Source organism: Sinohyriopsis cumingii, chromosome 4 (assembly GCF_028554795.1).
Source record: "Sinohyriopsis cumingii isolate HCF-2022 chromosome 4, ASM2855479v2, whole genome shotgun sequence".
In the NCBI taxonomy this organism is placed as follows: Eukaryota; Metazoa; Mollusca; class Bivalvia; order Unionida; family Unionidae; genus Sinohyriopsis; species Sinohyriopsis cumingii.
The window spans coordinates 59,462,703-59,487,752 of NC_142964.1; the positions used below are offsets into that span (position 1 = coordinate 59,462,703).

At 34.8% G+C, this 25,050-nt stretch overlaps 1 protein-coding gene across 4 annotated transcripts in view; it reads right to left on the bottom strand.

Annotated features, from left to right (window-relative positions):
- Positions 1-11,174: 11,174 nt before the first annotated feature.
- LOC149801240 (sestrin-1-like) overlaps positions 11,175-25,050 on the bottom strand; it is a 194,290-nt gene continuing 180,414 nt past the window's right edge. For all 4 annotated transcript variants that reach the window (XM_089955311.1, XM_089955313.1, XM_089955312.1 and 1 more), the window contains 7 exons: positions 21,873-22,043; positions 20,958-21,140; positions 20,241-20,456; positions 19,132-19,261; positions 18,625-18,862; positions 18,011-18,236; positions 11,175-17,266 (listed from right to left, as the gene is read on the bottom strand). In XM_089955311.1, the coding sequence (XP_089811437.1) occupies positions 17,180-17,266; positions 18,011-18,236; positions 18,625-18,862; positions 19,132-19,261; positions 20,241-20,456; positions 20,958-21,140; positions 21,873-22,043 (1,251 nt within the window). In that variant the 3' untranslated portion in view covers positions 11,175-17,179. The remainder of the gene's footprint in view (positions 17,267-18,010; positions 18,237-18,624; positions 18,863-19,131; positions 19,262-20,240; positions 20,457-20,957; positions 21,141-21,872; positions 22,044-25,050) is intronic.

Genomic DNA, 25,050 nt, shown 5'->3' on the forward strand with positions numbered 1-25,050 from the left:
ATGGGACTGCAGCAAGGATATACAAAATACATGTGTTTCTTATGCGAGTGGGATAGCCGAGCAAGGGAAATGCACTACATGAGGAAGGAATGGACTCACAGGCAGAATGTAGCCATTGGAGAGAAGAATATCCAACACCCAGCTCTGGTTGAGGCTCAGAAAATCTTGCTACCACCCCTTCACATCAAACTAGGTTTGATGAAAAACTTCGTGAAAGCCATTGACCGGACTTTGCCAGCATTCCGATACCTGCATGAAAAATTCCCTCGACTCAGCGAAGCAAAGATTAAAGAGGGAGTTTTTGTGGGTCCTCAGATTCGAGAGCTTTTCAAAGATGACCGGTTCAACAACTTGCTGGAAGGTGACGCGAAACAAGCATGGAATGCTTTTCGCCTAGTTTCTACAAACTTCCTCGGAAATGTTAGGGCAGAAAACTATAAGAAACTAGTAGAAGACATGTTGATGAAGTATAAGAAACTTGGCTGCAATATGTCTCTAAAGATTCACTTCCTTCATTCCCATTTGGATTTCTTTCCTAGCAACTGTGGTATTGTTAGTGATGAACACGGCGAACGTTTTCATCAAGATATCGCAACAATGGAACAAAGATACCAGGGAAAATGGTCCACTACAATGCTGGCTGACTACTGCTGGACACTCCTCAGAGATGCTCCCGAACAGCTGTACAAGAGACAGGCGAAGAAATCTAAGATGTAGTCAATGACTTGATTTTTTATAGGTAGGCTATTACAGTTGACCTTTTACTATTGGAATGCATTTCGTTATGTAAACATTAATTTCTTGCAGATTACAAAAAAACTAGAGCCAATTTTGCAATTTGACTGTCATATTCGTGTTCAGCACATAAAAATTGATAAGAATTGACTAATTTTATTTCAGTAACATGACTTTTGTAAAAATTTGTTGTCCAGTGATATTAGCAAAGTAGTACATCATACTTTTAAACTAAGAAACGTTTAAGACATAGAATGCTTTCCAAAAAGAGAGCAAATTCACCCCGAGTGTGTCTTTGATCTTAGCGCTCTAATGATCACAGTATCAGAAGGAAATGGATAACATTTTGCAGTCTTTCAGAGTTACCAATCCCTGAGTTATACAATGTCCCTGGCACAAGGAATGTGTACTAACAATATGGAATGTGTACTAACATTATTGGATAATAAAATAACATCTTTTCACAGCATCCTGGTTATGATATTGTTTCGACAAAAAAGTTTTTTTCCCTTTTAAGGCAGAAAATGATATAAATAAGGAATGTCATGGGAATGCGTACGTTTTAGATCTGAAAGCCATGGAAGTGATCGGGTTGAACGAATATGTATTTTGGCATTTTTGACCTAAATGAAGGTTAATAAATGTTAACGAATACACATACATACATACATACATACATACATACACACACACACACATACATACATACATACATACATACATACATACATACATACATAAACATGTTTATCAATTCAAAGTAAATTCAGAAAGAGGTGACACCGATTCCTATATGTTTACCACTTTACAGTCAAAGTCAACGTCATCAATCCAGAAAATACCTCTCCACTGACTAGAGTTCAGTGACATGTCATGTACACAGCTGACCGAATTATTTAAACCTACCTTTCAACCGACAATTCATTGACATGCACAGAGATAACCGAAATCTGGTTTTGTTTATGCGGAATCGCAAACGCAGAAACCAGACTAAAATGAATAAGAATGGAATATAAACACACACACACACACACACTTTTATTTTACATGAAGAATGTGTGAACATCTGTATCGCTCGTATAAACATTAATTCGGGAAAGTCTAAGTCTTGTTACACATGTATGTGTGTCTATTTGCATTGCGCGTTTAATGCTATTTACTTTTTCGCAATTACCTTTAGGTATTTCATGCACGTAGTATGAATAATTACAGTAGTAGTCTCAACTATATTTATAAAAACCAAAGAAAAACCCACATCTTTACTATCTAAAACTTCATTTAACTATTGGTGTCGCGTGAACCATTCTTTGAATCGTTACTAGTATTAGCCAACTGACTAAAGAATACCAGACCTATCTATACCAAGTTAACTAAATTACAGGTTCCATTTTGTAATACGTTAGTGGGCGCTGCTTTTCTCTTTTATTTTTTAATTTTATATTTTGCCGTATATCAAGATAATGTATAATCACGACTTTGATAAGCATGATGCAATCTCTATTTAAGAAGTTATGTCATACATACATATTACATACATACATACATACATACATACATACATACATACATTTGGCATGATTAAATAAAGTTTATTTTGAGGCAAAAACACGTGTGTTTGTGTGTGATTGTGTGTGTGTGTGTGTGTGTAAAACAAACAACCAGCATCAAGCCTGATAGTCTGTGAGTATGAAAATAACAGCCCTCTAGGTTGCGAGAGCTTGATAACAATACATTAAACTGGCATGGGTAGTGGAAGGGCACAGAAAGGATTGCTGAAAGTATATTTTAAAAAACGCGTAAAAGAAGTAATGAATGGAATGATGTTTATGCTAACGTCAGAAGTGTTTTTGTTTGTGTTTCTCCATGATGTTTGAATTTTCATAACTGCTTTGCGCATTTAAAAAAAAATGGTGCAGCACTTTCTACGCAGAGAATCTCCACAATCACAAAACAGTTGCATACACAAACAATATATTGAGGGGAATGTCAGGTTGTTAGTTATAAAACAACAAGGCAGGTTAAATCCGTTGTATTTAATTATTTCTTTCATAGATAACGCTATATAAAGAAAATTAGAAATTGTGATGCGACGGAAAAGGATTCCTCGTTATAATGGTGACAAAATCTGCGCCTGCGCTCTTATGAACATTCGCTTTCCCCAAAGTTAAGGTGAAATATTTAGCGTCTTTACTTAAAATATATTAGGAATTCCGCTCATACTGTGACGACACAATTCAAATGTATTTGGTTAGGATGTTGGTTTTATGTAGAGACATCAAGGTCTGCACGTGTTCGTATGAATTTTATGTCAGCTAGGGTTAGATTTTATGACCAAATAGTTAAAAACACGGAGTGATATTTTTGCGATTGGCTATCTATGTGAGGAATTATCAAATACTAGAATTTAGCCACACGTTTGCAGAAGTATGTTTAGCTGTTTTCTTTTTCAGATTTGCATATTTAAAGAAAAAATGAAACTAGGTATAACATTTTCCAGATGAAAGCCGTCAACATACAAAGTTATCAAAACTTATTATAAATCTCCACCGAAGAACCAATTTCGGAAAAAAATCATCATCAATTAGTCAATATTCAAAATTACTTTTATACCGCAAATATTAAGGGCAGAAAAAAAAATGGACAAGATCACCAAAAGTTGATCTACATTCAGGTACCAAGTTTCCCAGACTAATTCAGTTAAAGAATCCACTTTCTGCAGATTATGCTTTGTTTTCATGATTGCCATCCTTCGTCAGATTTAACACCACTGTGTTTTCATGATTGCCAGCCTTCGTCAGACTTAACACCACTATGTTTTCATGATTGCCATCCTTCGTCAGATTTAACACCACTGACTTTTCATGATGGCCAACATTCTTCAGATTTAACACTACTGTATTTTCATGATGGCCAACATTCTTCAGATTTAACACCACTGTAATTTCATGATGACCATCCTTCGTCAGATTTAACACTACTGTATTTTCATGATGGCCAACATTCTTCAGATTTAACACCACTGAATTTTCATGATGGCCAACATTCTTCAGATTTAACACTACTGTATTTTCATGATGGCCAACATTCTTCAGATTTAACACTACTGTATTTTCATGATGGCCAACATTCTTCAGATTTAACACCACTGAGTTTTCATGATGGCCAACATTCTTCAGATTTAACACTACTGTATTTTCATGATGGCCAACATTCTTCAGATTTAACAGAAATGCATTTTCAGGATCACCAGCCTTTTCAGATTTAACACCGTTGTATTTTCATGATAGCCAGCCACCATCAGATCTAACACCACTGCGTTTTCATAATAGCCAACCTTCTTCAGATTGAACTGCGTTTTCATGATGGCCAAACGTCTGCAGATTTAGCTGCTTTTCGTGATGGCCAACGTTCTTCAGATATAATACCACTTCGATTTCGCGATGACCAGCCTTCTGCAGATATTACACAAATGCGTTTACACGATGACCAACCTTCAGCTGATTTTAATGAACTTTCGTGATGGCCAACCTACTTCAGATTCAACAGCGTTTTCATGATAGCCAGTCTTTTTTTAGATTTAACACCACTGCGTTTTTTTGATGGCCATCCTTTTTCAGATTTAACATCACTGCGATATTATGATGATCAACCATCTTCAAATTTAAATGAGTTTTCATGATGGTCATCCTTCTGCAGATTTAACACCTTTGTGTTTTCACGATGGCCAGCCTTCTGTACATTTAACACCACGGCGTTTTGATGATGACCAGGCTTCTTCAGATTTAACACCACTGCGTTTTCGATATGGTCAACCTTCTGCAGATGTAACTGCGTTTTCATGATGGTCAACATTCTGCCAATGTAACTGCATTTTCGCGATGACCAACATTCTGCAGAAAAAACACCACTGCGTTTTCCTGCTGGCCAGCCTTCTGCATATTTAACACCGCTGCGTTTTCCTGATGATCGATATTTGGCAAATTTAACTTAGTTTTCGTGCTGGCCAGCCTTCTGCAGATTTAATACCACTATTTTCACAATGACGAGGCTTCTGTAGATTTAACATCACGATGGTCAAATATCTTCAAATTAACGGAGTTGTGGCGATGGCCAACCTTCTGCAGGTATAACACCACTGCATGGGCGTTTGCACGATGACCAGTCTTTCGCAGATTTAACACCACTGCGTTTTTTATTATGGCCAGACTTCTGTTGGTTTAACATCACTGCGATTTCATAATGATCATGTGACACTGATCTGCATGCATTGTGTGAGCGTCTATACATATGTCTTAAATAATGTTTATGAAACTGACCATAGAAAGGATATTTTCCGATTTTGTTTTCAAATTAGTATACCAAAAGAAATTCCCACTGGACAATGTCGCCATTAGTTTATTTTTAGATGTAGCAAATCTATTCAGTAGCGATGGTGTAAGGATATGAAGAAACAATGTACAAGAACACTTACGTTTCTTTGGGAAGAAAACGTTTTGATGGTAGATTCATCACATTATGTCAATATTAAAGAATGAAGCCAATTTTCCTTTAAGACACAAATTATTACTCCCCTCAAAGTCTGAAATAAACATAGTATGTCTAGTGAATAAGAGTTACCAAAATAGGACAATAGCAGCTATGGTGTTACGAAATACAAAGCCTCGGGAAAATAGTTTCACGTCACAGGAGGACCGGGTTTGGTAAATGGTATGGTGAGATGAATACGAAGGCATATATATGCAAGACCAGAATAGCGTACATTATACTCCATCCTAGTGTATTTAGGAATTATTTTTCCAATTATGCAGGAGTTTTATCCGTTTAACGTTACAGTCTAATGTTGGAGCTAGTTTAAGAACCAAACAACTACGTATATATTAACATATAAAATTGATGTTTCGAGTGTTAGTTTATTAAATATTGTAATTTCTTTGTAATTAAAAAGGCTAGATTTAATGACAATGTAGTTTTCACTGTTCATTTTAAGTCATGTACACCAAATACATTGTATAATGACCTATACGTGCACATAAACTTCAATGAAGCTAGATTGAAATAAACCTTTTCATGGTGTACATTGTAAAACCAGTAAACCCTGGACTTCCATCATGAACGCAGTTTACATAAAAGTTTTATGCAACATTTTAAAGAATCTAGCATCTTCATTTTTGATCCACTATCTTGTGGGTCTGGTTTGGTTTGGTTTGATGTTTGATCCACTATCTTGTAGGTCTGGTTTGGTTTGGTTTGGTTTGATGTTTTTGCACAGTAACATTTTTGATCCACTATCTTGTAGGTCTGATTAGCTTTTGGTGTTTTGCACAGTAACACTTTTGATCCACTATCTTGTATGTCTTGATTGGTTTGGCGTTTTGCACAGCGACTTTTAAATTTACATCGTGCCCATACTAGCAGAGTAGAGTCTCTTCCACAACGACACACCACAGTTGCCAGTCCGGGCTGGTCTGGAAATCGAACACGCATTCTTCTGGTCGTTAGTCTACAGCGTCAACCAGTGACCCACCATTGTCTGTTTGTCTTGTTGAAAAATGTTTAACTTTTTTTTCGGATGGGTTCATCTTCCAAAATATAATATAAAGTTATTTTGTTTAGGTAAAAAAAATTGTTTTACCTTAACATTGGTACATCTTTTATTCCTCACTATATAACCAGAATTGGACTATGTGCCGTTAACTAATATAAATAAATAAATAATTAAATAAATGCCTAATAAGCAGTACAGATTGGAAATTCGGTCAGTTTCACCAGTGTGCCAAGAGCTGTTGTTTTAAAGGTAAGAAGACTTCATGACAACGCCAACTTGATTCTGATTGTGCCAGTGCGACTATTATTATGTGTGAAAAAAATGTTTGCGTGGAATATGAATCTCGTACACTATTTGCTTTGGTATCTCTTCGCTTTCCGGACCCGTGCCAGAAGAAACGATGCAAGAAAACACTCACCCTTTTCCCGTAGTATGCAGGCAAACTAACGCTCTTCTAAGTCAAAAGAACAATTATTTATAGCTACGTGACAGAAAAACAGTACATGTTGGAAGGCCACTGAGCCGTATATGTGCGTCAGCGAGATGCCGATTGAGTCATACGTAGTACTTCACGCCTAAACCCGTCTTATCCACCATCTGGTTCAAGTTGCCACTCTCGTAAGTGCGAAGCAGTTGCATATTAGTGGTTCTATCCAACCATTTAATGCATGTAAAATGTAATATTGATTTACAAAACCCAAATTGCAATTTCTAAAAACAATGGTCATATATGGAAATCAATTTACGACTAAATGAAAAATAACATAAATAAAATTCGTTCGAACGAGCTTAAAACTCATTTTGATCAAGTTTTGATGTCGTATAAATGATTATGAACTTGTTCGAACGCCTTAAAATCTCGTTTCATTGCGATTAAAGATAATTTCAGAGACTTTAAAAACTTGGTTGAAAGAATTCAGAACTCATTTAAATGACTTTAAAACTCCTTCAAACGAAATTATTTTAGTTTGAACTATTTGTAAAACGTTTTAACGAATTTGCAGCTCGTTAATACAACTTTGAGATCTAGTTTAAAGTAAATTATTTCTTTCAACCACCTAGTAATCAGTTAACGGGTTTGTAGCTTCTTTGAACATCAAGCAAATGTAAAGGTCAATTCAATGCAGTGTCGCAGTTATATATATAAAAAAATGCAAACCCCCATAAAAATATATTTCTGGTTCCCTTCACAATAAAGAAGCTCTTTTATAGGAATCGACACACACACCGCAGTTAAGCTGTTAAAAATAATCGTTATGATATCGTCCTAACAACTTGAAAAATTTAAATTTAAATGTGATATAAAAGTTGTTCAAACCACTTGCAAACCTGTTCAAACGAATTTTCACCTTTTCCTTGGTTGTCCTATATGGATTTCGATAGAATTCTAGTACTTGATCAAATTGTAGTACTTAATCAGGTTTTTTAAGCTAATCCTGGGAATACCTTCTCCCATGTTCATCGTCAGCTTCCTGCGGGCTCGGGGATGTCGAAAATATCCGATGAACGCCCATGTATATCGTACGAGAGGACTATTTGAGACTGCCAGGATGAGTCCCGTGATTATGTTCCAGGTCATCATGTATACCAGTGGTTCCCAAACTTTCTCAGGCTACCGCCCCCTTGGTTATGCTTAGCGCCCCCCTCCTTACCCTATAACAAACATTATTAAACATTAGCCCCCCTCCCCGTAATCCCATCGCCCCCAAGTGGGCAGTATTGCCCACTTTGGGAACCACCGATGTATACAATCAGTATGTTCCCCAGTACGTCTCCTTTCCCTTGAAAACTGACGACGATTCATAATTTTAAAGCTTTTCACAGCCCCACCTTGAAGTACATTCAGTTGGCTTTATAAGGGGGTGTTGATATGCACAGTCAGCATGTATTACTGTGTCTGTACAATCCTCCTACGGCATCGCCCTAGTCGTAACTTGAAAACCATCGTGATCCAGATCAAAGGGAGCTGCGGTGGCTCAGTGATAAAGGCACTGAAATCATAAACAAACGGTTCCATGTTCGATTCCCACCATCTGACCAGCATGGACCCTTATTAGTATGCATGAATCTTGCTCGTTCCTTTTAGTTTGAAATGGTGCAAGCATGCATACCAAATGTGATCAAAATCTGATGAGACGTGGCCTTTAAAGTGTTCACAAGCTGAGCTAATCAGATGCAGGCAGGCATCACCCTTTTAATGTGCGTGGATGTCGATCATAATTGATCTCATCCGTGAACTTGATAATACAAGTCTGAATGCCAAATCGGCTCAAAATCTAATCGGAAACAATGGGTTACAATCATAGCCAATCGGATGCAGGTACTGCCTCATTAAAATGCGTAGATGTCGATCTTAATCAAACTCATCTGTTATGTATATTTAATTAGCATTGTTTGTTTTTTTTTTTATTTTAAAAAATTCTATTTCATAATATGCTATGGATAATGTATTTTGGACTTGACCGTGTCCGAAATGAAGTTCGTTTTCAACCCGACTTGATTAATTTTTTTTTATTTTAAATTCTGTAAATAACTAGTACACAAGTAATTTCTTCTCTGTGAGCACAGGTTAACTATTGAGAGTCACGGATGCTGTGTTTGCTATGTTCTTTATTATAATTTTAGTAATAGACTCTCTACTTATAAATAAGATTTTATCTTGTTGATGTTTTGGAACCTTCTAGAATCAAATTTTCCATAAGGTAATTTAAAAAAGAAGTTCATTGCGAACTGATGTCAAGTAGAAGATTATATAAATTTTTTTTTCTCTGGAAATTATTCATTAGTGCTATAAGATCCCGAGGCAGAATCATTGTTGTGCCCTGTATTTCAGTTAGGCTGGCGTTGAAAAAAAAAATACTCATTCACTGGAAATACAAAGTGCTCATTTAAAATTATATTCTTGGAAATAGACTTGGATTCACAGTTAAATTTCAAATAAGGCTATATTCTTGGAGTGTATTATTGTGGTTCAACAAAACTGTTGGCACATCACCACTACATAGGCCACCACAGGCACATACTAAAGTAAATTCAGAAATTTAAGTGCCATGATGTGTTTGAAATGCTAGGATTACTTGGGATTTAAATCACAACATCTTTTTACATTTTTCACTTTGTAAACTAGGGAAATAAATTTTTGAATTTTACAAAACTTGTTGGTTCTCACCTTTTTCTATTGCATACTTTAAGACCATACAATCTTAATGCATCAAAGATGGCAATGATATAAACTTACATAGCAAATCTGATCAGAAATCTGGCTTGTAAAATGCTTACAAGCTCAACCAATCAGTGGCATAAACATTTCATTATTATGTGCAGATGTCACTTACAACTCAAATCACCCAAGATCTTGATGACACAAGCTTACATACCAAATCTGATAAAAAAATATAGCTCAGCCAATCAGACGCAAGTTTACGAGAAAAGAGTGTGGATCTTGCTCGTTTTCATCCTCACCCAAGTGCATGATGAGATAAGCCCAAACACAAAGTTGATAAAAACTGGTGCAAAAATATGGCTATAAGAGTTATAAAAATCATAGCCAATCAAATGCTCATTAGTGTGAAGTTATATTGCTCATTATCAATCTTCTCCATCATCTGGATATTATATGACTATATTCCAAGTTTGATAAAAATCTGATCAGAAATTTTGACTCAAAGAGTGATAACAAGCTGTGCCAATCAGACACAGGATCACCTCATTTATATGCACAGATCTTGCCAGAGATTTTCATGATACAAGAACATATTCCATGTTTGATCAAAATCAGACTAAAATTAGTACTCCAAAATAATAGCGAACTCAATCAGATGCAAGATCATTTTATAAGTATGCATATATCTGACTCGTTGCCTTTCAACTAGGAGACCTAAATTTGGAATTCGTATTTTATACTGGTGTGCCATTTTGGAGATTCCTAAACTTGCTCATGTGTATAGCCAGGATACATGCATACTTATTCTTGGTCGTTTATCAGAGACCACACTGGACGTCAGATGTTGATAAACTTTCTTATCAACTTTCACATGATAAAAAGCAAGGATTTGGTCATGGACAGATCGGTAAAGAACTGTCAGGCTATTAATTGTTTTCCAAACCAATGCACTTTTAACTACAAATATATGATGACTGCATTTCAAATTGAAAAATAGCATGGTATATAGGATAAAGGTTAGATAATTTTTAATGTCCACTAAGAAGATTCCAACTGGGTCAACATTCTTCTGTAGGATTCCATGGATAGCACTTTCCACTGATTTTAAACATTCTACATTAGCTTCTTTATGTCTCAGTTTCTGTCAGCGGAATCTGCAGTGACAAGGTTGCCATGCTTGTGTCTGCTAGGCATATATTCCTGTATCTGCAATGTTCCAACCTTTCTGGGGATATGTGCTTAGTTGTGAGGGTATATGGGTTATGTGCAGGCCATGTAATTGGTACTGTAACAAGGGTTCAAATTTCAGTATGGGCAGAATGAAAAATATGCATAATTGTAAAAGCTCTTTTTCTCCATATTTAATTTCTATACATATTATCACACAGCCTTCTGTGTGATCCAGTTGTAGCACTTTGACATTATTTATATATATATATATATATGTGCAATACAATTTGTCATCAACTGAGACCTGGATAGTAAAAACTAATGTATCAATGTCATTATTTATATATATATATATATATATATATATATATATATATATATATATATATATATATATATATAAAACAAATGAAAAAAGGCAGGAGGATTGACGGACATGTGGACAAATGGCTAGTTGGATAGATACTGGAGCAGATAGTCTGACAGAAATAGTCAATCAAAAATATGACACTTAACACAATTAAAGAACTGGGCAGAATGAACAAAAGACTTAAGTCCAAATGTAATTAATCTATTTATTAATACATAATTAATCTGACAGGTGTCTGCTCCAAGAGCATTTTGGCACTACTTTAGCTCTTGCAGAACAATACTTAAAACATTCAGCCTGTAATTGTTTGGGTTACAAACTCTTCATTTAAGAAAGCATAAAATGTTTGCAAAGAATGCAATTACATGTAACTAGGCAACTGACACCATTAGTAGCAGCATTCTCAAATTACTATCTACTATCATTTCAGTACAAGGTGCTCCTAACACTATGGCAAAACATGCCTGGTCTTGTACTCCATGAATATTTTGAAACAGAACAGTACTAATGGATTCAGAAATCTTAAAAAGACGTACACATTTTTGGGATACTATTTGAAACAATAAAGATTTGGACTTGCAAATGTCTGAAAATTGGGGGGAGGGAAAATCTAGATCAATTTTACTCACCATAATCAATGGTGTTTTTGGTCTGCTACAGTCTCCCACTTGCTTAATTTATAATAACAGAAGCAAGACCTCATAAATATATTCAATTTCGAACAAATTGTTCTTGTAACAATACAAGTGTAATAATAAAAGGAATGTGGATTTCAAACATAAAATGGGTATTAGATAAATGGTATGTCTCTATTATCCGAGATGGTCCGTGAGGACCATGAAATCACACTGTCCCATTTATTAGTATGCATTCTAATCATAATGGTATAATGCCTCAAAGTTTCTTCATTCCTCATTATTATAAGAGGATTACACTGATATAATAATATACATGACAATAAGAAAGTATTTTATCATTACATGTACAATATCATATATACTCATGCCCTTGTATTAAAAACACCACTGCAAAAAATGGGTACGACACAAGACTAGGACCACATGAAGTATAAAATTCTTTTAGTAATAAATGATGACATTATTTAATGATATTGCAAAACATGAAGTCGTTGACATAATACAAGTATTTCCATTTCGTTACAAGCACTATGTTTAAAGAGATGAAATGACACTTATAATGTAAATTGAAAGACCAAAGTTTGTAACTAATTTGTACATAAATACAACTATATACAACAACATTCAAATTTATGAACATCACATGATGCACGCTCCCACTTACAACAGGCAACTGCATTTTAGATCTCCAATTCAGGACAAGTAATGATGAATGTTTACATTTGTCTTCTTTCATTGGACTTAATCTCTAAGAACATTACAAGCTAGTAAATCCAAACATCAAGTTTTTAGTAAAACCAGGTAACATTTCTTTTAAAAAATGCACAATTGAGCAAATTCCAAAATATGATAAAATAGATATCCATCAATGGGAGAGAATGGAATATTTGTTATAAAGTACAGCAACTGTACCAAAGGATATTTAATCTTTAGATGAGCGTTCAAATAATCCTGATTCAGCACTCGGTTCATAGGACATTGTCCTAGCTGGATGATCCAATTGTAAAAAATCCTACCAAAACACATTTGCTTAAAAGTTCAAATGCAACCTGCATGAACCCACATCTGCCATTACATAATGTACCGTTGGATCTGGGTCTATGCAGTTAGGAATAATCAGTATAACAAACATAGACCCTGAGCTGCTGGTGTCTTCATGTGATATCAGATAAGGGTCCATTTCGTTTGCAGTTGGACTAGTAAGCAAATGCATGCAGTAAATTGCCCGTCAAAGAGATTCTGTAACCATTTTTACAAAAACTTCAGTAGAAACTGCTGTAAAGTTTTCTAAGCTACCCTGAACATCAAATACATCAAATTAAGCCATTTTCGTCCTGCACGCAAATGGATGTTTGTTACATTTACCAGCTGAAATGCATGGATTTACAAGATCAAAACCACACCGATGAGACTTTCACACAACTATTAAAAAAATACAAAATTCCTTTCGTACACATGAAAAATACATCACAGACTCTGGAGTGTCAACGCAGGCTGTGCAGTAGTTATTGCGTAACACTTTGTAATACTATATGACGTCAAGCTAGTGGACTACATACATTCTTATACCCAATACAGTTTAACAAAATGAGAGACAGAAATGAAAAGATAAAGAAGTGTGGTTATTATTTACATGTATATACATATTAAGAAACCCATTTTAAAATAAGGTTTCTTATGGAGCAGTGGTATTAAAAATTGGTTTTGCATGGACATTTAGTCAACTACTAAAAAAGAGGTCTCTCGAAGGGAATGAAGTTTTACTGGTTGATACACATTTCTAGGAAAACAAGGTAAGTGTTGATACCATATCTGGTTTACTTTGCTGATAACAAGATGCTGAACCCTTGTAAAAACGACTCTCCATTATGTGGAGTTTTCAAGACATCACTCATGGCACCATTAGCAACAATATCTAGGTCACACTGCCCTAAACAACTTGATAGTTACAACCAAATATCTTAATATCAACATGTGTGTGAGTTTATGTATACACACAACCATCCATTCAGGAGTAGCAATTTTGTGTTGGCTATATTGGGACCATTTTTATTTTGGATCAAATAGGTATCCAACAAAAGTCTTTTGGTTGATATAAATTTCTAGTCAAGAGGAGCTGCAATGAGATTTTCAACATGGCTGCATTGGGACCATTTTCATTCAGGACCAACCAGACATCATAAAAATTATTTTAGTGAAAACCCCATGCTGATCTGAAAATCTGGTCAGGAGAAGTAATTAAAAGATTTTCAAGATGGCTACAGCAGCAGTCATTTGAATATCAAAGCAGCACAATTTTCATCGAGGACCTTGGGATGAATGTACATGTAAAGTTTCATGACAATCCTCCAAGCAGTTTATTAGAAACATTAAAAAAACCTTTGCTAATTGGATGGACGGAAAGCTGACAAGCAGAAAATGGATGACAGACACAACACCTCATCAAAGAAGCTCTTCTGGTCTATGACCAGTAGAGGAAAAAACCCAGTATACTTTCTTATTCCTAAACTTTGTATGTCCTAGTAGCATAAAGTTGTTTATTTTCTAAACCATTATTATATACTAGAAATGCCAACTGAAATGTTGAGAGTTGGAATATGACATCAAAAGTCATAATTTATCAAACATATACTGACAATTCCTTATATTCAAGAAACTTTTTCAGATGTGTATCAAAAAGTAGTTTGTGACCCCATGCTTCCACTGCATCTAGGCATTTTCTGACTCAATTAGAAGGTTGGCTATCAAGTCATATGCACTCGAAACGTATCTAGTTTGGTGCCTTCAGCCAAACACCCATATGATTAGATGCTAAAGTCGAAAAATAGATGCAAGTTCAAAGAAATAATTTACACCAAAAATTATTTTGAAAAATTTATTAAAAATTATGCTGCTTTGGGTTATGATCCAAAATCTCATTTCCCATCAACACTTTAAAAAAATTCTGTGGCAATAAATCAGTAAACTATCTTTATGCAACTCTGTCAGGAACCGATGCCCCATCCACCTGTCACAATGACTTAGCAATCTGTCATAAGACAATAATAGTAAAAACTTGAGCACCAACAAATTTTGCTGCAATATGAAGTTATGTCATTTCCCTGAACTAGAGGACGTCCTCAGTTTGTGGTCATGGAATCATTTCCACATTAAAGGTAGGTGAAATGGGCAATTCTAAATGAAATAGTCAAATGGGTGTTCAGCTAAACACTGATATGATATAAACCAAACTTCTTTGGAAAGACTTCTTGGTGAATCAAACCAAACAGGAATGCTGGCTGACACCAAAGTTTTATCAGCACATATTTACTGGCCATCAATCCTTACAAACATAATCAAACAAAATAATCTACTGAGATCTGCCACTGTACAAGTACATGAACATAAATTGAACCGACAAGTTACCATATATGAAGGCTTCAATTTTCACAAATACAAAGCCTTAAGGAACTGGAGATTTATCTACTTTTGACCAAAGCCAAGCGTCTTGTGATGAGCTATTAAAAATTTGAAACAAAGCTACATAAAAAAAAAAACAAATACATCCTATTACTGTCTTGCTACTTAGAAGACATTTGCAAACAAGTTTACCACCATTATCCAAAATATCATTGGAACAATGGAAACTGTCATAACTGTATGAAATCAAACATGTTCTTGATAGAGGGAAAGATAACCTCTGTATCAGCTTATCTGCATGACATTAGCGATTCTTGGAAATCCTCAAATGCCACAGTAATAGAATATAATGTTATAGCATGCTATATGTACTTGCACACAAGTCATACAAGTGCAATCATGAAATTGCCAGCTGATCAGAGTCTATATTACTCTGCTCTATTGATTACTCCCAACTACTGCATAGACGCTGAGCTAGCTGCTGATTGTGCAATGGCAAATTCAGTCTTGTGTAGTTTGCCATGGACCAGTCTCAGAAGCAAGTATATACGGCATACAACTGGCACAACCATATCCCATAGTATCTTTATCATGATTATGATACAAATTTCAAATATTTTTCTTTGGCAAAATAAATTTTCTCCAGAACAACATAGGCTATATCAATTATTACCCCTGTCAGTGCAAAATTAACACTGCACCAGACTGAAAAAAAGGCATCACGAAAATCTTCGTCAACTGTAATCAGATCCATATCGATGGAAGTCATTTGCAAGTTCTACATACACAAATTGTTGGGAACATGATTTAATAATAACAGAAAAATCATAACATTTAATCGTAGCTGAGTACAGATGAACACCAATGCAAAAAAATTCAGTTAAAAAAAATAACACAAATTATGATAAATTCTATCACAGATAGAAGGGATCTTTTTTCTGCCATTGGAGTAAAACCTTTGATAATACAAGTTGTCTAAGAAAGGTCTCTATCAGCATAGTGGCTGTATTAATGGCCGCAACAAGGGCAGGACAATCGAATGACGACAAAATTGAATTTTTAAGAAGCCAACAAAAAACCGGCATATTATTTTAAACTCCTCTGAAATTCAAACTTGTTCGAAATATTAAAAAGAATAGTATATACAGGCCCAATACTAAGTGCTAATTAATTACCTGCAGATGTTTCAGCACTACACAAGATTACTTCCAGAATATTTATTGGGATTAAATCATGATTCTTACATTTTGAGACTATGTAGGTATATAAGCTTTCAAAACAAATCCTATAAATTTTATTTTCTATCCAATTCTTTTTCTCCAAAAAGTACATTAACCTGACATTCTAAATTTTTTTGCTGGAAAAATACAACAAATGAAGAAGGCCATGACATGAGCATCTTATTTTTAAAAGTGAATGCTATTTTCAGGAAATTGAAAATTTTGGGCTTCCTCAAAGAAAGCGCTCATAACCAGATAAAAGGACAAAAGATCATATAATCCACATGCAGTTTTAGAAAATATTTACCATCTATAGATACTTTTTTTCGAAGAAGCCCACCTTCTAAATACATTAGGCTGCCTATCTTATTATGGAAGAATTGGTGCATTTTCATCTGTTAGTAGACAATTAATTACTTTCACAGTATTTCCGTTCCTGCAGGAGGCCTTTATTTTCTGTCCAAACGTCATGTCACTACACTACATGCATGTCCATCAATATACAAGCCAAACATTGCACATTATCCATTATTGCACTTTACAAAAGGAAACCCATTCAAACAACACGAATCTGATCATTCAAGCTTACAGAATCGAAATCTGTTCATGTGCTCTATTTGTTCACAAGCCCTCCGAGGTTCTTTAACAGGCCTGGATTTCCAGCACCTATCATCGTGGACTTGGTCATGTCATGCAGGAACTCTCTCTATTTTGATATTTTGAGAAGATACAAAATGTAAAGTTATGATAATTAGTTCAACACCAAGTCCTTGAAAATTCTTTAGCTGAATCAGTTTGCAATAATGAAGCTTCATGTTATTACGAATTTGTTCCATGAAATTAATGCCCATTTGTCCATTTAGGCAGCTTGTATTAAAAAGAATCCCGACTAGTTGGTTGTGCGCTTCAAAAAGTGCAGATTTGTGCACACTAATGTGTTTACATCATGTACTGCATAACTGCACGGAGTGCATAAAGCAACTCCCCTTGAAGCCTGGCTTCAAGCAGCATCAAGTTCACATGTACCTGTAAAAAAGAGAGAAAGAAAATTACCATTCTTTTCAAACCATTAATTTTCACTTAAAGATTTTTATATACAAGTTATATAATCAAAAAAGCAGGGAGAATGTATATTCACTTCTTACCACTTTTGGCCCACATTTTAACCCGCTGCTATGCTATACCCTAAAACACAAACAGCCCTCACCAACCCAGTGAATGTCATCTTTAACACGGTGAAGGTCACTCTTTACAGGGTTTGTGTTTTGTAAAATGCAGGAGAGCCGTGAACTGCTCTCCTGGTAGTGTTAAGAGAACTGTTCACTCTCCTCAAAATATTTATGCCATTATTGTTTATGGCAAGTCATCATTAATGGCAATGATGCCATGTATCAAATGGCAGATCCTGTAAATCTATTCAGTAGTTGTTAAAGGCAACTGTCATGAAATACAGGGGGAAAAAAAAGAGAAGTGTGTGCAAAAAAACATTGGAAAATCTTCTTAAACAATAAGATTGGAGAGAGCGATGCTCCTCAGAACAGAAGCCCAGCATTTATCCAAACCTGACATCCAGTCTTGGTCTCCATCAAAGAACATGTTGAAAACAGATTTCTTTTGCTACATCAAAACCATCTATTACTACAAAGACAGTGTCAAAACACAAGTAACAAAATCTGCGTGTAAAGGATCAACACATAGATTACCCCCAATAAAATGATATGCATTTGTTTGATTTAGTTAAAGAGAATCTATTACTGTGCAAGAACTTACCTTTTCTGAATGCTTGAATTCTCGCATTACATTGTCATAGTCTTTCTTTGTAAGTCTTTCAGGGTAACATGTTACTGTTTTAATGTAAGCTTTCAAGTTCCTTTCAAGCATTTCATTCACTTCCTTGTAGTTGTAGTCATCGTGCCGAATGCCATATATACAATGAATGTAATTCCACACAGCTCGCCTGAATGCTGTTGTATCGACGTTCTTTCTATCTCCAAGACTGTCAAAGAAAAGAAGTGGCAAGTCATAAAATTTGTGCATGTTCATCAACATAACTGACTAATCAAGCTTTTTCTTCCACCACATTCTGAATATATTCAACCATACATACTAAAAACCCCACCCCATACAAATTTTTGGTTTAAAAGAAATGCTGGATTACCAAGGTACCTGGAATATTGTAGTCACTCTCCACGATACAAAAATCTATAAAAAAAAAATTCCTAATAGTACAAACAACGTTCTTTGACCTCAAATATGCCCTAAAATTACTTTATTATAATGCAGGGTTCATTATAACGGGTCATTTATAAGACCATTTCGTCTTTTAAAGGAAAGGACCATCAAAACAGTCTTAGAAAGGTATACATGTACAATTCTATACTTACGTGTAGTAAGTGAGATTATATGCCATGCTGAACTTGTCATCCAACAAGGATCCACTCTCTGAGTAATATCTGTTGGCAAGTGAGAAGCCATGGTCGTCCCAGGAATAATCCTGGGCTCGAAATGTTGGGATTTCATTCTCTGTACCCCGCATCACAAAGTCCTGGTATGTAAATTCTGGATCCAGCACAAAGCGCAGAATGTCTTTATGTGGCGAGGGACCATGTGGGTGTGTTTGAACTAAAAAAAATCAAACATGATACAATCAATCAAAAGATGTACCTTGGATTGTAGAAATGACATTTTTAAAAACAAATATTAAATATTAACCATTTTGTATCCCAACATTTAAATTAACCAGTTCTCGCTGAAATAATTTAAATTTTCTTAAGATCTTTCAAGTAGGTCCTGCTAACATTTTTCTATTCCAGTTTCTAATTTAAATTAGATTGAGCAATCTTTGTTTTTATAAGTGGTCTGTTTTCAGACTTAATATAAACTCAACTTACTTTCAGCACTCTGGGACTCTACGGTCTGGAAGTGTTTTATTCTTTCTTCTGGTGTAATGTCTTCTTCACATTCCTCATTTAACTTTTTCATTCGTTCCATCAATATATCAATACCCAAGCCAGAATTGCCCTGTCAAGAAAAGAGATAAATTGAACTAGTAGTTTTACTTCTTACTCATAATGGTTAATTATACTGAGGGCAAATACTGGTAACTGTAACCTACTTTGAGGCATGCTGATGATAACCAGTGGATCCTGCTGGACTGGATTGAAGAAACGAAACTGAAATGTCGTCATGCCTGGTTTCTTTCTATAAAATTTGGTCACATTCTGTTTAAGAGGTTTTGAGACAGGTACAGTTATTTTTAACGATGGCTATATTTAATAGAAAAAAGTAAAAACCATGATAAAATCCACAAAATATAGGGTTGCAATTTATATCAACTTCTTTCTTTTAAAAAGTAAATATCTTCTCTGGTGGAACATCATCTAGGTATGTTATGTAAGCTAACAAGGCCCATAATTTCCAGCCAGCATACTGTCCCAGTTTCTCACTGCCAACCCAATTTCCAGCCAGCATACTGTCCCAGTTTCTCACTGCCAACCCAATTTCCAGCCAGTATACTGTCTCAGTTTCTCACTGCCAACCCAAGCACATTTTAGGTTATTTAATGGCTGAGGCTATTGGAATGAAGTCCCTTGACAAAGGATACACTATGGTAATTAAAGAGGGATGATCTGATGGTAGGATCTGACTTCACGCCCCTCCGTTAAGTCTTCAAGACTTCTGACACTAATAGTCATCTATTTTACATCCCCAGACTCACAAGTGGTACATCAGTATGGATGCAAAGACCTTGGAGTAAATACCCATGTATAAAGGTAATATAAAATATTTCCCATTTATATAAACAGCAATACATGTGTACTTGAATATATACCTCAAACTGATGATGCTGATGTGAAGGGCTGGTTGTAAAATAAATTTATAAAGTTTACTGAAGAATTTATTTTTCAAATAAATGCAACAGCAACAGCCACATAATTGACAAGATTTGTTCCATGATGCGACATTTTTGTGATGTGTGTGAGACACTTGTTTTCCTTACATTGCTCGAATCCTCTGTCGATGAACAAGATTCACATGTGCTGGAGTTGGAGTTGGAGTCCATAGACTGAGGGCAGCTGTAACTATGCCCACCTTCATGGTCGATCTCTGTTGTGATTCCACAGCCATAGACAAAGCTTGATAATGAATGGAAATGGGCCATCAAGATCAATGCCTGAACTACTTCTGACATCGACCAGTTGCCTTTAGTCAGTTTCTGCAAAATGACAAAATTTCACAACTGTAGTACTTTCTATGATCAAAGTTCATGCAAAAAAATAGTTTTAGAAAGATCGTAGATTAGGTTTTGCATCTGGTACACACTGTATATATTCAAAAGTTGAATCAATCTGCAAACAACAAAGATCCTGATCTGCCATATCAGGGTTTATGTTGTTTGTTTTACTGATTACTCCTTACAAACTGCACAAACCCAGATTTGCCGACATATTATGCAACAGAAAATCTGGGTTTGTGCATCAAAAAAGTAAGTACATATGGTACATTTTATTTCCATGCCCTCTGCAATTAAATCTATACCAGATCATGAATTTTTTCAAAACTGCTTTTATTCAAGAATTTCTTTTCAGCTAAAAAAAAAAAAATGTTTGCAATGGAAAAGTCCTATCTTTTTCTACAGTTTTATTTGCCATAATGGATTTTTAATGTGTACTTTGTGAAGATTTTCTGAGAATGACAAAGTAAATACAGCACTTACTTCAATGTGAGATTTCTTTATGAGCCACGGCCTGTGGGCAAGAATTTTATTGATCTCGTACAAATCTTGAAGTTTTTTAGGAGCATTTTCAAGACCCCTTAACCAACTTGGATCTCCACCTTGTAGGATATACTCTTGAACATGGAGGTTTATCAAGTACGAACACTGGTGACGTCCTGCAGCCTGTAAAAAAAAAAGTCTGGAATGAAGTTGGAGACAATTTATAGCAAACACCACCATGCAAAGGACACAATTTTCATATCAGTTTTGCCCATGTAAGGAATTTGTGATCCTTTGAGTGTTCCCTTTTTCACAGGTTTCACTGTATTTTTTCAAGCACTTTTAGTACAAAATTATTCCGTTTTCCTGAAAATTATAAATGTAATTCTGGCAAAATTAAGGAACTTTTTTTAATTTCAAGAACATTTTAAAGAAAAAACTTGTCTGAAATTCAACAAGTCTTTGATGCAACCCCTCAATATCTAGGATTTTTAAGGCTTTTTAAACCATGAATATAATGAACCTTTTTCTCCTTACGAGGCATATCAATAAATTTAAACATCAATGAAAAGTATATTTCCTCTAAAAAAATTGGGAAATCTTGTACATATAAAAATAAATAAATTCACACCATCTCTATTACGAAAATGAAGACGCTTTTGAAAATTCAACCCATCATTGTATCTGACTGTTGGATAAATTTGGTGTTTCAATTTGCTGATAGTTTATGTAATACTGATTACAACATCAGATACTGGAGCTTAGAGATTTGTTTGGTACATCTATCTCAGGAATGGAAAACTAGTCTTGTATAAATTTCTCTTTTCATGTCAAATTTACTGACTAGAAAATGTTAAAGACTATATATATATATATATATATATATATATATATATATATATATATAAAACTTACCATTATGGCAATGAAATGCCTATAATCGGGGGGTAGGGGTCCCTCCCCCCTCAGGAGGTATTGCTGGGTCCGGAGGAAGCTCTCAAGGTACTGGGGGTGGTACCCCATCAGTTGCGTCACGTGGTCCAGCCTGTTGTTCTGTAAAAACGCATCCACGAATAACATTTGGGTCTGAAATAAAGAGATCACTGCATTAGTTTTGTGCATACCATTTCATTTATGTTAAATTTTCTGGGAAGGAAAAATCTGAATCTTCCCCATTTTCAGTAACAAAAATCTTGATTCTATTTCATATAAAAAATAATGAAAGCAACATAACATTACCCATCAAAATTTCTCGACTCCCCAAATAATATGTAGCAAAACGGATTCATTTCAGCACACATTTCTACATGACATGCCCACCCACTAAATATGTACCTATTTAAAAAATTAAAAAATGTACCTGAAAAAAAAAACAAATCCAAATTTGCAATTATTTCGGGGAAATGTGAATATATGCTGTTGTAAAACAGGGTGATATGTTGACCAGATATGGGTATCCAGTACAGTATAGGGAAGTGCACATGTGTATATGTGTTTATATATATTGCTCTAGTACAGTGTTGCCTCTTCTATAATAAGAGTTCAGTGTGTCAATGTATGTAGGTAAAGATCAACCTCAATATTATCCAACACCTGCCTATCTACTGGCTGTATATACTAGCCTACTGCTGTAGTTAGTATTATTGCATAGTTGCACCTGGCCACAAAAGGTGCCACTACAGGTCTGCACAAAACAATGGTGTAAAGTGACAAGAAATTTCATGTATAATCTCTTACAATACTTTTATGTACAAATCCTTGCAAGTAGCTTCACAATAAATCCTCATTTCTTCTCTGCATAAGATGACCTTTCCAAAACTGCTCACCTTGTAAAAGTACTCAACATGCTGATAACTGGATGGGCAGCTTTTGGTTAATTAAATTCTAAGCAAGATATGTGATGTGTATCTCTAGTCTGTACCAGATTTATTTCATTATTTCCCTTTTACACAAATTGGTATACAAGATACAAATCCCCAAATTTGACACTTTTTGCTGCAGTGCATTTTTAAAAATCCTCAATCGTCTGTATGGGAAACAAAGCATTTGTTACAAAAGCAACTGAAATTTGAACTTGGCAACTAGCTCTATACTGAAGTGTCAGAACTATCTTAACTTGTCCAGGACCCAAATTTTGCTTCCAATAAAAATCATTTTACAAGAGTTTGTACAAAACATTTTCCACCAATCCTGTTTGTCAGGGACAATATCTTTATTATTTTATATTTTATACTAACCTTATAATAAAGATGGTATTTTATTGATCTTAAATTTTGTTAATAATGTCATGTCAGCATTTTGGGGCTCAGCCTGTCAACCCACACCTTAAATTTAATGGTGAATTTGCACTTTTTGTCCATCTAGAAAATGTTTCTTCATGCTTTAACATCATGTGGATAGTTTAAATTTCCACCAGCTTTTCAATTGTGCCTGTCCATTTTTTATAAATTACATTCTAGAGAATATCACAAAACAAACTCCTTTATAAATAATGTCTCTATAAGAATTCTTTAGATTTTCATTGTTTAAATAAAATAATGGCTAATGTTATGCGACCTTAGCCTCCATTGTAATGTTTTTAGCTCAGGTATTCAATCTGTAATCTTCAAATTGTCTATTTTGCACCAAGTATTGTCAGTACTTCATCATTTCTATTTTTACTTTTTTTAAAACCCAATTATCAACAGCAGATGTGCAGGCACCTTTCCAGTCTGATCTAATGCCCAGGGTTAGTCATCTTTTATACCTCAGTGATAACAACTACATGTCCTGGTCTTTATCACTGCCCTAATTTTCATAGTCAGCAGTTTTCACAATCAGCTGGCAAGCTTTATTACCTGGGGATAGTCCAGGGGAATTTTCACCTGCCATTTACATTTTATTTGCATGCCCATACAATCCTGTATTCTGTCCGCCAATCCAAGGCTCTTGCTATTGCATCTATAAAAATGCTCCCTCTATCCTTATATTATAAGCAAAATTTATGACATTAGAAACTTGAAATCTCATGTTTCTTTCCCAAAACTGTTCACCTTTAAAACCAAATTTGAACTTTAGCAAAATGGAATAATCATTGAAGCAAAATACTAGTATGATTTCCCAATACAAGCTGTCCCTACAAGATAAAAATTCGCATTGGTAAAATTCATGTCATGGCTTCAAGAAAAGAAACACTAGGTGTGCTATAAATAAGCAATGTTTTACTTGTCGTTTTTTTCTAAGGGTTAAAATAAATGTGTTATGCACAATCTATTTGGCCATATTACTTCAAGTGAGCACTGTAAAACGAAATACACTGCAATTCCAACTGCAGGAACATGTAATTACTTAATTTCTGTATATTCTAGTAATTGATAATATATACAAATACTTAATAAACTGACTCTAGAACAAGTTTTTCTTTCTTTTTGGTTTTTCAAACTTTACTCAAAAATAGCCACATTCAAAAAATGTCAAAGCTATTTGCATCAAGGAACGTGCACAAATGTATTAACACCATAGCTGTCATGTTTTCAAACCTCAGTTGTTGCCAATATTACGTCCGAGTAACGTTATTTATAACCAAGCATTTAAATGGGACAATAAAAAAATTGTTAGGTGAATATTTAGTATATCTTTTAATAGTGTAGCTCCCATTCCTTTTTTATTATTTGAAATTACTTGTCAGGAAAAACAAAGGAGGAAAACTACATGTTGGTCCACCCTACTTTAAAACAACAAGCAACAAGTTCTTCCTCCGCTTTTTTATTTCTAAAAAATCAAAGGTAAAAAAAATATACATATATATATAAAAGTGGCCACGCAACTGTTTGATCCATGTTATTGTGTGCTTTTAGGTGACCAAGAAAAAAGAATCCTTAAACTCCCACTTTTATCTTAATAGTGTAACCTGACACAATGAAACAAAAATCGAAATAAAAAAATTTGTTAATACAATCAGATATTTATTATATTTTAACTATGAAATTCTTACCTCGTTTGGTATCTTTCGAAAAAACATTCCAATACTTATAACCAACAGCGTCTATCCTTTATTAGCGCGGACCCTCATAAAATATTTATACCAGAAAATGTTCACACCATTTTGATCAGC